Genomic DNA, 14556 nt, shown 5'->3' on the forward strand with positions numbered 1-14556 from the left:
CCATAGCTTTCACATCTTCCTTGAGCAATGTCTCAAGATCAGCTAATGTGAGAGCTTAGGGCCTTCTCAGTTCTTTTCTGAGCATGTGTACAGCCTTAGTCATGTGCATAGCTTTATACATGCATGTGACCTTCTTGATTTTCAGGAATATATTGGAGCTTTTCAAAGCCTTCTATGGATATCTGACTTCTGATCTTTTCCTTTTAAGGTTTCTGTTGAACTTAATGTTTACCTCAATTGTTTGCCCAACTGAGGCAGTTGCAATGTTAAACAATCACCTATGATTATTTTCAATCTATGCCCCTGGGAGAAGGCTGTTTGCATTGGGTGAACTCTGAATCAGGTCAATAAAGACAGCTATGAGAGTAGGGTCGTCCAGGAAATCACCAGATAGTTCAAATAATGAAAATTCTCTGAGAATGAGGTTTTGAAGGACTTTTAACACTTTTATGCTTCATCCAGTGGCTGCCAGACTGCTGGTTTTCACCATGATAGCAGACTGTTGACTTTTAAGGCTACTGCAGAGCTGAGGAGAGGAAAATGAGATTAAAGCAAGTTAAAGTGCCATAAAGATCACTGTTTGTTTGTTTGTTTGTTTTACTGAGATTTGGTTGTTTTTCTTGAACAAACACTGTCTCAATTGCTGCAGGCTTTTGGTTACTTTGCAGAGTTCTGAAATAGTTAATTCTGACAATGTTCCCAGTGTTCATATTGCTTACATAGAGGAGAAGATTTTCAGTGATCTTGGGTTTTGACTCCATCAATTTATGATATGCTGTTTAAGGTCTGAAATTTTCCCTGGAGTCCTCTAGGGTTAGTTTCTTTACTGATGGTTTACAACCAGATTTATGGGTCTGACTAACCTGGCTTGGTTATTTAAAGGGCTTCTCTAAGAGTTTCTTCTTTGAGCTCTCTGTAAACAAGATTCCTTTCACAGACCTTGGTGGTTCAAGCTGGTGACATAGCATGGCCCACTTATGCAAATAAGGGCCCATGAAGAGCTAGCACATGGGATGTCTCTCTGACTCCAGTGCTTGCCTAAACTCTCTCTGTTGCTGCACCATGTTCTTTTCCTTTAATAAAAGCTTAAGTGAAGATACTCCATGAAGGCTGGTGAATCCTCTCAAGTAACCAAACTGGGGAAAATCTTTGCAATGGTCTGTACATACAATATAATACTATGCAGCTATAGAAAGAATGTGAAAGATATCTGTGAACTGATATGAAAGACATCCAGGATATATTGTTAAATGAAAATGCAAAGTGCAGAATCGCATATTTATTTATTTATTTTTACAGAAAGCAAGCGTTTATTAAGTTTTAGTGTGCACTACTTGTTTTCTATAATGCATTATCTAATATTCACAAACAGTATGACACATACAAAGAAAGACAGGTTAAAAACATCAAACCACATGTCTGAAGTTGTACAGCTTAGTGGAACAGAATTGCATATTTAGTATACTATTTTTTTTAAGTAGGAAAGAGGAGAAATACAAGGGCATACAATTGTATTTACTTGGTTTGTGTAAGGAAGCACTGAAAGAATACACAAAAAACTGTTAAAAACTATTAACTATAGAAGTGATGGAAATAAGATATAAATTTTCATATTATTTTGATTTTTGAAACTTGTGAATATATTACTCATTCAAACAATTAAATTTTAAAAGTAAATGAAGAAAAAAGGAAAAGAAAATTTAGGTCATGTGGCCCAATGGGGATAATAAGGTATTATAGAGGTTTATGATAAGTACCAATAAATAAAGATGGAAAAATAATAGACATGCCAAATAATAAACATAAATAACAAAAGTAAATAGTGTCACAAGATACAAAGAAGTTTCTCTTGGGTAACATATAAAAGCTTGGATTATTGCTTTAGCTTAGGGTTTCTGAAGATCAGCAGTGATGACATTTTGGGTAGTTGTAGGGGGCTGTCCTGTGCATTGTGGGATGTTTAGCAGTATCCTTGGCCTGTACTAATTAGATATCAGGAGCACCACCCCTGCAACGCTGTGACAACCAAAAATGCCTCTAACCATTGCCAAATGTCCAGGGGCGGAGGGCACCAAAAGTGCCCCTAGTTGTGAATCACTGCTTTAGCTGATCTAAAGACTAAGTAGATTTTCTGAGCAACTCATTAAAATTTGTTTCTTTTTAATTTTCCAGTGAATGTTTTCCGGGCAATTTACAGTAATCCCACAACTACTTGTTCATTGAGACATCAACTATTTCATATAACAGTATTTTCCAGTACTTTTTAAAATTATTAACATAAGCGTGATTCAGCCAGTATGTTATTTTGCAACTTCTTTTGAGTGACATTAATGATTTATCAAAAATATTTTCCCTTTAATAATATATTTAAGTTGCTCAGTCATTTGATGTGATTTTCTTACTTTGAAGCCGTGTAGCAACCAATCTCTATTTCTTTAATAATATTAGGGAAAGGGTATTAAATAATTCCGTTCGTGTATACACTTTCAGTAGTGTTTTAATTTAAAATTGAGGGGAGGGACACCTCTAATACGAATTTGAAGTAGTTCTGTTACTGACTTTTTCTTTTCTTTTCTTTTCTTTTCTTTTCTTTTCTTTTCTTTTCTTTTCTTTTCTTTTCTTTTCTTTTCTTTTCTTTTCTTTGTTTTTTAACCTTTCTCTGGGAGTCTGGAATCCATCAAAATCCTTCAAGAAGTTGTCCAGGGAGTGGTAAGGCCAGTAATTAATTAGCTCTGTGTCTGTGGCAACCCCCATCTGACAATGACCTACACCTAGAGGCCCCTGCTAGCTTAGTAGATCACAATTCTGACAGCCTGACTGGTGGTCAGTCATGCAGAGGGAAACAGATGGAGCTTCTCCTCCCTCAGCTTTACCCAGAATCTTCTAGGAGTGATGCATGTGGTCATAATTACTTTTAAATATGATTGTTCAGTTTCTGAGGAAAGCAAATCAAACCTGTAATCAAGAAACTGGTCCATAGATTACAGTATAACCAACTGCATGAACTTAGTGCCAAATCTGCTTTCTCCTCTATGTCTTGTTTCGGAGGTCTTTTTGTTAATGTGATTAATTTCAGTTCTAAGAGTGGGGACGATCACATTTCTCAGGAGAATCACCTGGGTTTACCCTGTCTCTGACCTCAGATTGGAAGGGTTTCCTCATTGGAAGGGAGATAAAGGTCCAAGCGGAAAAACGAATACCGTTTTATGGCTGAGACGGAAAAATTCTCTCCATTTTGAAAAAAAAAAAAAAAAAAGAACTGGAGACTAAAGACAGGATAAGTTCAAATAAATCAGCCAGCAGTAGGATCCTTAAGTACCCCTCTTACCTCTTCCCTAGCACCTCCAGCCCCATTCCGTCTTCACCCGATTGCGTGCGTGCAGATTCAGAACTCGGCTCACAGGACGGGGAACTCTCCCAGGAGTACCCGATAAATAGCAAACAGATGCCCAGGATGCCAAAGACCTCACCGACTAGGGCACCGCCTGGGAGATGAATTCCAGCCAGCGGTTTCCGAGTGGAAATGCTGGCCGCCGAACTGTCTTATTCTCTGCTTGAAACCGGCGGGTTTTGAAAGCAGGACGTCCTCTTTCTTCGGACAGGGATGTGGAGAGCCAGACGCAGCTCCAGGACGGGAAACCCGGTTCCCCGTAGTTGCGGAGCTAAAAGACGGCTTCCCGCCCTGTCCCTTCCCGAGGTAAAGCAGTCCTTCCCTCTCCTTCACCCGGAGACGCACACTCCATGCTCTCTGGCTTATGTTGTCCCCGATTCCAGCCCCACTTCCAAGCTTGGAAAAGGCTCCGGTACACTGCCAACCCTGTGTCTAGCCTTGCACTCGCTGCCTGGGCCGCCTGAATCCCGAACTTATTCAGGAGGCGAATTTAGGGCCAAAATTTGGCTCGGAAGTTAGTTCAGAGGGAGCGGCTGTCCCTTGCAGGGTCACTGCAGAGCACGTCCTCCAAAGGCCAGGTCCGTAACCCTCCACCCTACTCCCTAGCGCAAGAATCTCTGGATGGTGGCCAGCAGGTGTGCGGCCAGCAGCTTGTCGCTACAGTCAAGGAGCTGAGGGTGCTTTGTACCTGTCTCTTTTCCCACAACACCGGAAACCGCACCAGGGCACATCTAGCAAATCCCGTGAATCCAAATATCCCCGTCGAAGGTGCCCAAATTAGTTTGATTCGACCCTCTCTTCCCCGCGCCGACTGTGGAAGCCTCTTCTGCGAAGTCTTTCCCTTCAGACCCAAAGGAGCGCGCGCTTGGTTGCGAAAGGGTCCGCCTCTTCCCCGGGCCCCGGCGGGGGCGGGGGTGGGTAGGCAGGGACCTGGATCTGATTAGCTGGAAGGGAAAGCGCGGTCCCAACCACTCTCTCCTGTCTCCCGGGCTCTTCGAGGAGGAGGAAGGGACGGTACAAGAGAGGACGGGCGGGGGGTCCCATCACTGAGCATCCGGGCCGGGGGTTTGAGCCGCCGCCGCCGCCGCTGCCGCCGCCGCCGCCGCCGCCGTCCCGCTCTCGCCAAGGGCCGCGGGTATGGGACCCCCTTCCAACTCCGGCTTCTACGTGAGCCGCGTGGTAGCCCTGCTGCTGGCGGGGCTGGTTGCCGCGCTCCTACTGGTGCTGGCCGTGCTCGCCGCCCTGTACGGCCACTGCGCGCGCGTCCCGCCGTCGGAGCTTTACGACCGCGGCATCCCGGACGCTGCGTCCTTCCCGCGGGCCAAGCAGGAGGAGCTGCCAACGACTCCGAAGCCCAGCCCCACTCGGAAGCCGGAGGTGGCGACCACCCCGCGCAACTGGCGACCCCCGGGGCCCTGGGACCAGCTGCGCCTGCCACCCTGGCTCGTGCCGCTCCACTACGAGCTGGAGCTGTGGCTCCAGCTGCGGCCAGACGAGCTCTCGGCGCCCGCGTTGCATTTCACCGGCCGCGTGAACATCACCGTGCGCTGCACGGCGGCCACCTCACGTTTGCTCCTGCACAGCCTCTTCCTGGACTGTGAGAGTGCCGAGGTGCGGGGTCCCCTGTCCTCGGACGCCAGAGACCCCACTGTGGGCCGCGTGCCCGTGGACGAGGTGTGGTTCGCGTTGGACATGCAGTACATGGTGTTGGAGCTTGGCGAGGCCCTGCAGCCCGGGAGCCGCTATGAGTTGCAGCTCAGCTTCACCGGCCCCGTGTTCCAGGACACCAGGGAGGGACTATTCCTCAACGTCTATACGGACCAGGGTGAGCGCAGGTAAGGGCAGGCCAGCCCGGCCTCCTTGGCCCTCGCCCGGTGTCCCCAGCGCAAGCTGCTGGTCCAGCTGCCTGGTTGCGTGTCTCCTGCCCTGCCCAAAGAACTCCAGCCCATCCCTCGCGACATTTTCTGATAAAGCCAGAGGGCGAGAGCCTCTTTCCTCCCCTCCCCTCCAGAAACTGCTCGGATTAGGATTCGAGATGGTGGTCCTTCCTCTGGCCAGTTCTCAGACCTGTCCATCCAGTTTGTTTCTATCGTGGCCTCTTTTAAGGTCGCTGCTACCCCAGAAGTTTATCGTCCTTTTCAGAAAACCCTTTTGTCCTCTAACCCAGAATTTCCTCAGGGCAGTGAGCCAGTCCCTTGCTACTCAAAGTTTGGTCCGCGGGCCAGTAATAGCGGTAAAATCTGAGAACTTGGTAGACATGCAGACTCTTAGACGCCCACCCTTGACCAAAGGGATCAGAAGCTCCGGTGATTCACCGGCGTTAAAGTTGGAGAAGGGCGGGTCTAGAGCACACTTGCCGCTCCGCTCTTTCTCGCCCTTCTGCGCTTTTCCTGCTCTGCCTCTTTTTCCTGGGCTCCCCGTAACTGCTGCTCCTGCGACAAATAGACCCACGTCGGGGCTGTTTGTTTCATCATTTGTTCCTTTTTACTGAGGTTCTACACAACTTTCGGAATCCCCTTTTCATTTTGTCTTTTTTTGCTGGTGAGCTGTGGCAACCCCACCCCTCCCCACTCTGAACAGTAGTGTGCAAGAGTTCGGGGATTCCTCCCCTGGGGGAAAAATGGTAAACTCGATGGCAAGAGAACTCCCCTCTGAATTTGCAAGCTCACGTAGTGTACATGTGTTCTCTACAGTCGTTTGCGATAGTGTCTCCCCCACGGAATGTTTCCAGCTCAAGAGTTGCCTCTTTTCAGGCTCTGCGTCTACATTACTGACCTCCGGCCAGCGCCAGGGAAATGGTCTTTTTTCCAACTGTGAGCTCCTGCTTCACTCACGCACTAGTGGAGCGTTTGCGGTTTACACAACTGCATGTACTTTGCCCTTTATTATTAGAGAAAATGTTCTCAGATGTTCTCTGAGGGAAAGAAACCCACTAAATTACCCCCTAAATCTTCTCCTGCACCATTTTCAAAACTTCTGGGATTTAAAATAAGTTTAATAAGCTGCCTAAGTGGATGTGTAATCTTTAACTTTCGTCTTTAAGGACAAAATGCTTGATATATCTTTCGAAAATGCATCAGTGCTTGAGAAAGCATTTTGAGAAGTTTCACATGAGGATCACAGTGTTACTGGACGTATGGGCTCTGGAGATCTTTTGAAAAAAAATGTATGTGTTGTTCAAGGTGCCAGATTTTTCAGAGGGAAAAAAAAAGGATGCTTTTTGCATGCCCAGCTGACAGTGTTTTCTGCTGTCAGTTAGTAAATCTTCATCTCTTCATTCTTCCCTTCTTAAGGGGGCTATGGCCCAGACAGACTGCCCTAGCAAACACAGGAAAGAGAAGCCCCTTTCCATTTTTCTGTTGTGCTGACCACTCTAGTGGTAACTAGAAACCTTATTTTGAGAGCATTAAAATTCAAAGAAATAGACATCTTAATAAAGTCTTACAGGTGTTCATAGAACTAGGTGGAGCTCCAGAGCTGTGGCATCTGAGAGGAGCTGTTGCCTGGAAGTTGTTCTTCTAGGTCTCTGCTGCTGAAATCAGGTGGAAGAGAAACCTGCAGTTGAACTTGAAGCCAGGGTCACAAAGAACCTGAGCAAAATGGTAACTTGTGGTGAGGCAGATTTTGGAGACCCAGCAGGCTTGAGTTTGAGCCATGTGACTCGAGCCAGTCTCTTCACCTCTCTGAGTTTGTTGCCTCATTCATGGAACAGACAACCTTTAGAGCCTTGTGAGAATTAAATGCGGAAGAGAGCAGAGTGACTGGCACATAACCCGTGCAGTGGTAGCTACCCTCATTAGCTCAGGATATAATGGTTAGGAGCAGCCCTGTTGTCTGCACATGTAACCTGCCGTGTTCCTGGTAGATACGATTCTAAGAAGAAGGTTCCCAGATGGGAAGAAACTGTCCACTGTTTCACATTTTTCTTGGGGTGTCTCTAATTCTAGCTATAGCAGTTGAAACGTTTACCTCTGTTCTTTGATGGCCCCTTATTACAATTCAGTTTCATGTTTTTAAATAATTTTATTCAACACAAAAGGGAAAAGAGAAAGAAAATCAATCCAGAAAATACAAAGAGCATCACTATTGCACACTTCTGAGGTTTAGGTTACAATTTTCTAGCTTCAGAGTGTGCTGGGGATGCTTTCCACCTGTTCTCAGCCTTTCTTCACTTGACAGGTGACTTCACATTTCTACCATATGGGAGCCATCTCCTGGATGCCTTGGACATGTGCTTATTCCATGTGTAGAAAGTTGAGAGCAAGATCCAAACATTAATGTCCCTCTAAGCAGTATTTCCCAAACTTCATTCGCTGGCATATGACTATTTTCAGATTTTGCCATGTTCACATAACCCTGGTCATATTATTTGCTAAAAGAAGTTACTTGATTTAAATAAAAGTATTAAGTAGATTTGTTGAAAAGCAACTCTACACCATTATTGTAGATGGAAAACCACTTGAAATTAATAGAAAGTAATGACACAGACTAATACAATGGGAACAAAATGTTAACAAGTTCTACCTATTATTATTATCTGCTGAAGGATCTGAAGGCTTTCCATCTGAAGGCTGATTTTTCTTTGTTAAAAAGGGAAATTAGAATTAGATATTTGACATAAATAACACCAAACTAATACTCTTTCTTGACCTAATCAGAATGATTCATAAAATTAAAAAAGGACTGACTTTGCCATGGGTGAGTCTGATCCATGTAATAGTGTCTGAAGGCTATTCCAAATATTTCTCCACCTATACTTCGGGAAATCCTGCATTAGACTGGTCGTTCACACTTTAATGTGCACCAGCATCACCAAAGGAGCTTATTAAACATGCAGCTTCCTGGGGAACACCCTCAAAAATTCCAGATCCGTGCACTGATGTTTGTAGTAATATTATTCACAATAGCCACAAGGTGGAAGCAACTCAAGTATCTATTGGTGGATGAATGGATGAACAAAATGTGGTAAGTACATATAGTAAAATATTATTCAGCTTTAAAAAGGAGGTTCTGATATATGCTACTATGTAGATGAACCTTGAGGATGTTATATAAGGGACCTAGAATAGTCAAATTTATAGGTTGGGAGAGTGGGGAGTTATTATTTAATGAGTATAGAGTTTTAGTTTTGCCAGATGAAAAGAGTTCTGGCAATTAAAGTTGTACACCAATGTGATTGTGCTTAACACTACTCAACTGTACACTTAAAAATGTGATTTTTCTTATCTAAACTGTTGACTTGATGGATTACATTGATTGATTTTTGAATGTTCAGTCTTGTATACCTGGGAAAAATCCCACTTGGTCGTTGGTAATTATGAGTTAGGAAGTATTCTCTCCACTTCTGTCCTCTGAAAGAGAACTGGTATAATTTCTTCCTTAAATGTTTGGTAGAATTCACCAGTGAACCCATCTGAGCCTGGTGATTTCTTTTGAAAGGTTATTAATTATTGATTCAATGTCTTTAGTAGATATAGGCTTTTTCAGATTATTTATTTCTTCTTATGTGAGTTTTGGCAGATTGTATCTCTCAAGGAATTGGTCCATTTCATCTAGATTATCACATTTGCAGGAACAAATTAGTTCATAGTATTCCTTATTATCCTTCTACTGTCCATGGGGTCTGTAGTGATATCCCCTCTTTTATTTTTGATATTGGTATTGATATAATTGGATTAATGTATACCATATTTATTACAGTTTTCTATTTTTTTGCCCTTGTCTTTATTTCTATTTTTGTTTTCCATTTTTCTGCCTTTCTTTACTATGTTGAATCTTTCAATCCATGAACACAGAATATCTGTTCATTTATTTAGATCTTTGATTTCTTTCATCAGTGCTGTATCATTTCAGTATATAAATCCTACAGCTGTTTTGTTAGATTTATACCTAAGTATTTAATTTTATTTGAACAATTGTTTTATTTTATTTTATTTTTTTCAGGGTGAGGTCATTAAATCTATTTATTTATTTAGTATTTTTTTTTTTAATGGAGGTGCTGGGGATTGAACTCAGGACCTCGTAACGTGCCTCGTACATGCTCTACCACTTGAGCTATACCCTCCCCACTATTTGAGCAATTGTAAATGGCATTGTATTTTTAATTTTAGTTTTCATGTGTCTGTTGCTACTACATAGAAATACTGAGTTTTGTGTGTTTATCTTGTATCCTAGGACTTGGTGATCTCACTTGTTACATCTAGGAGGTTTTTTTATAGATTCCTTAGAAATTTCTATGTAGATCATCATGTCATCTGCATATAGAGACAGTTTTATTTCTACCATTTCAAACCATATGCCATTTATTTTCTTTTTTGCCTTACCTTGCTGGTTAAAACTTCTAGCACTGTGTTGAGTTAGGATGGTAAGAGTGAACATTCATTTTCCCTACTATTAAGGAGAAAGTTTTTACCTTTCACCATTAAGTATGATTTATGTGTAGATTTTTCGTATATGTTCTTTATCAGGTTGAGAAAGCTCCCCTCTATTCATATTATTTCTGAGTGGCCTTTTTTAAAAAATCATGAATGAGTATTGGATTTTGTTAAACACTTTTTTATGCATTGGTTGATGTGATTTGTCGTCTTTATTCTGTTAATACAGTGTATTGTATTGAGTGATTTTTGAATAATCCTTAGTGTCCCCTCACTTTTTGATAAGAGAAGTTGCTGTGTAATAAGGAAGAGTAGTAGAAAGCCCTTCCAGTGTGGGGAGGAGGGCTGGGAAGAGAGAGAGACAGGCAGATGGAGAGGACAAGTGTCTTTACTTTTCACCCTCCTCCTTCTGACAGGGTGTGACCCTGAGACAAATTTTTCTGTGAAAGTAATTCCTTAGGAAGTGTTCCCAGGAAAAATAAAAGACAACCAGAGAATGGGAAAATGTTACTGGGAAGAGAAGGAAGCCAAGCTGGTGTGTGAGATCAGTCAGAGTCCTGTAGAGGTAAGTTCAGGAGGGAGTGTGAACCACACCTCAAAATCGTCCCCATCAGGAGCAAGGGAGTAGGAACATTGGTACCCCCACATCTGTAAGTCACTGATCATGGGCTGGTCCTTGGGCCCAGTTAATTCCCAGGCAGTCTGCTCTAGGAGTATAGGCAATGCAGTTCTGCAAGAAGACACAGGTGCTGAATGTTGGGTGAGAAAGGAAAAATTATAAAGAGATTTGAGATGATATGGGCAGAGCACTGGCATTACCTTTTACTGGACAGAACATAATGGAGAATGAAGCACACAGCAAAATTACCAGATTAGTGCCTGAGGGAGATCTCAGAGCAAGGTCTGCAGCCAGTGTGACTTCTAATTCATAGAGTAGAAATGGCCTAGGCCAGTGGGCCTGGGATAGTGCGAGCAGTCCTTATGATCTATTTGAGTTCTGGTGAGTAAATTTTGACAGTTCATTCCCTCTATGTAAAATGAATGTTTACTCCCACACAGAAGCCTCGCGCTTATAACATTCTGATTCAGCCATGGCTTCCAAACAGTTATTATCAAGGATACCATTAAACAATGTCCTATGAAGCTATATTTTATACCAGTTGCTTCTGACCTGGGGAATCCATTGCAGAGAATAATTTTGTTAAAGGCCAGTCTCTCAGTTCGTTAAAGGTTGCTTAGTCATCTGATAATAGATGCACTGGGAAAATTAAAGTTAAAAATGTCTTGTGTTCTTTTCTTTCCTGGTAAGTACAAGTCACTCAAAAGGCCTTGGACTACAGAATGGCTAACAAGCTGACTTTGGCTATTTTAAAGATGTAGGGAGGCCTTTTCTGAAATACCTTCCTAAGAGTAAAATTAGTTACAGCAGTACTGAGAATATTAGGGGACCATGTTCCACTTACATCTCTCTTTTTTTTAATGATCTTTCTTTTGTAAGTAAGCGGATTTTTTTGTGTGTGTTGGGGGGAATAATCAGGTTTGTTTGTTTGTTTGTTTTAAACGGTGGTACTGGGGTTTGAACCCAGGACCTCAAGCATTCTAGGCATGCACTCTACCCCTGAGCTATACCTTCCCCCCTCCACTTACATCTCTTGAAGATGGACTTGGCCTTCCCTGAGACCCTTGTCCATAACCACTAATCCCAATTAATACATACACACCCTTGAGAGCCATTTCATTGGGGTTATATTAAACCGTTACTAGTTAGGATAATTTTTTAAAATGCACTTCTTCATTTACTGGGTACAAGATTTATGTAAGGTATGGATGGGTGTGAGAAGCATGAGATTTAACTCCATGAAAAACAATTTTAAAACATTACAGCACTAGAGCCAACTCCTTTTCTTATTGGCATAAGTGGATTGAGAAGGTTTAGAATATGTTAAAAAAAATTCAACAGAGTAAATTTTAAAGATGTTATTTTGCTTCATTCAGTGATTCATAAGTCAGGCAGCATCCCACCTAGCAAACAGAAAGGAGCTCCCAGGAGCTGTACAACTGAAAGACTTTTATACGCAGAAGAAGGCGGGACAAGGAAGTTATGCTAGCAAAGAAAGGATTGTGTATGGTAAGGCCACCTTTCTTTGGGGGACAACTGGGGTCTGTCAGGCAAATAGCCTCACTAGTTCTGACTAGGTAATTTCAGATCGACTGGTTTAAGTTTCCATTCCTGGCTGAGGCTGAAACTATAATTAAGTGTCAAGTCTTGGTTTGGTGACATGGGGCACAGCACAAATGACTCCATTTTGGGCCTGTTGTCTTGTTTTTAACAAATGATATCTTTTAAGTTTACTGGGAAGAAAATGTCTTCCTTTTGTTTGAAAACTCTGAAGGTCGGATCTGCATTAGAAATGCCAACCCTTGCCTAACTTGCTCATAGCACTTTTGAGAGAATGTGCCCTACACAGGCCACACATTTTACTAATGGCCTTCTCCCCATCTCCTGTTCCAGCTTTCTTTTGATTACCATGTACATGATATATCTTTATCTAACCTTTTACTTTTAACCTATATGTGTTGATATTAAAAGTAAATTTCTTATCAAAACATAGTATTGAGTCTTACAGTCTGACAATCTCTGTCCTTTAGACTATTTACATTTCATGTAGTTATTGGTTGATTGGACTTATATCTACCATCTTGCTCTTTGTTCTCTATTGTCTCATCTGGTTATTATCCTATTTTTCTTTTCTTTTGGATTGAATAGTCTTTAATATTCCATTTAATATCATCTTGGCTAATTAGATACATCTTTTTGTGTGTGGTGAGGTGAGGAGCAGGGGAGGAAGATTGCTCTACAGTTTACGATATGCATCTCTAACTCATCACAGACTACAGGTAAATGATATTTACCCACTTCACAGATAATGTATAAATCTTAGAACCGTATCCTTCCATTTTTCCCTTCCTATTCTTTGCACTATAGCTGCCACACATCTTACTTTTACATAGGTTTTAAACCCCACCGCATACTGTTATTGTTTTTCCTTTAAACAATTAGTTACTTTAAAATTTTACAAGAGAAAACACTCTTTTATTTACTTACATACATACCATCTCCAGGGCTCGTCATTCTTTTGTGTACATCCAAGTTTGCATGTTGTATGATTCTGTTTCTACCTAAAAGACTTTAATATTTCTTTAAGTTCAGGTCTACGGTGATAAATTTTCTCAGCTTTTGTCTGTCTGAAAAATTTTATTTTTCCTTCATTTTTGAAAGATATTTTTGCCTAGTATAGAATTCTAGATTGGCAGGTATTTGTTGTTTTTAATTTCGGCAGTTCAAGAATGCTATTCCACTGCCTTATACCTTGGATAATTTCTGTAGAGAAGTCTAGGAATTTTAATTTTGTTCCTCTATAGGAGATTTGCTCTAGTGAGATTTCGTATGGTTTTTGTTTTTTAATTTGTTAATATGGTAAATTACATTGCTTGACTTTCTAATATTAAACTAACTTTCCCATGATAAACCCTGCTGGGTCTTGCATTATCCTTTTTGTATTTTATTGTATTTAATTTACTAAAATTTTGTTTATAGTTTTTCTGTCTATGTTCACGAGAGATATAGCTTGTGGCTTTTTGTTGTTTTTTTTTCTTGCAATGTCTTTGGTTTTGGTAGCTCAAGTATTTCAAGGAATGTGTCCATTTAATCAAAGTTGTCAAATTTATAAGTGTACAGCTGTTCCAAATATTCCTTTAGTATTATTTTAATATCTGTATAATCTGTAGTGATGTCACCTCTTTCATTTCTGCAATGAGTCATTTGTGTCTTCTCTCTTTTGAGAGCTGGAGCCCTGGTTCTGGTACTACCCCTGTCACTTACTGGTTGTCTAATCAGTTGCATAAACTCCCAGAGCCTCAGCTTTTATATAAGAGATTGGGGCTTTCTAGATCTCTTCCACTTCTGATAGTCAATAAATCTGATAAATCTGCCTAGAGATTTATCTATTTTATTAAGCTTCTTGTAGAACCAGTTTTTCATTTCATAGATTTTCTCCATTGTTATTCTGTTTTTTATTTCAATGCTTTATGCATTAATCTTTATTACTTCCTTTCTTTTTACTTTGGCTTCATTTCCTTTTCTTTTTTTGTCTTCTTAAGGTGGGTGCAAGGTCATTAATTTATCTTTTTTTTCTCTAATATAGGCATTTAGTGCTATAAATTTTCCACTGACTCGTGATTTAGTGACATGCCACAAATGATGTTATGTTGTTTTTTCACTGTCATTCAGTTCAAAATACTTTCTAATTTCCCTTTTGATTTCCTCTTTGACTCATGAGTTATTTAGAACTGTGCTATTTAGTTTCCAAATATTTGTGTATTTTCTCATTTTTTAATTGAATGCCTGACATTTTAAATTTTATGTTGCAGAGTGCTGTATTTGTTATATTGCTTAACAAATGCTGGCCTGTTTTGGATAGGCACGTAAGTTACTTAATGATCCTTTGGATCCTTGCTTGATCTCTTGAGGCTTGCGTTTGAGCCCTTTGAGAGTGGATCTGAAGCCGCCTTTACTGTAGGGCTACTTAGCTCACTACTCAGGCATGACCCTTCTGATCTCTGTTTAAAAATCCAAATATTCTGGAGATGTCTATACTCTGGCTTGTGGGAGCTTGAACAACTCCTAGTACTATGTGACCTCTGGGAATTGTTCAGCTCCCCGTCCACCCCATAGCTGTTCTTTTACTGACAGCATTTCTTTGCTTGACCTCCAGAAGTGCCAATTAATAT

General features: G+C 41.3%; 1 protein-coding gene and 1 non-coding gene across 2 annotated transcripts in view; one reads left to right on the forward strand and one right to left on the reverse strand.

Annotated features, from left to right (window-relative positions):
• The first annotated feature begins 4528 nt into the window (after positions 1-4528).
• LVRN (laeverin) overlaps positions 4529-14556 on the forward strand; it is a 57264-nt gene continuing 47236 nt past the window's right edge. Inside the window, exon 1 of the mRNA XM_031448856.2 lies at positions 4529-5226. Coding sequence (XP_031304716.1) covers positions 4529-5226 — 698 coding nt within the window. The remainder of the gene's footprint in view (positions 5227-14556) is intronic.
• TRNAS-AGA (transfer RNA serine (anticodon AGA)) lies at positions 11327-11401 on the reverse strand. The gene has a single exon. It is a non-coding gene; the product is annotated as a tRNA-Ser (tRNA).

The sequence above is a fragment of the Camelus dromedarius genome, chromosome 3 (genome assembly GCF_036321535.1).
Source record: "Camelus dromedarius isolate mCamDro1 chromosome 3, mCamDro1.pat, whole genome shotgun sequence".
Taxonomy (NCBI): domain Eukaryota; kingdom Metazoa; phylum Chordata; class Mammalia; order Artiodactyla; family Camelidae; genus Camelus; species Camelus dromedarius.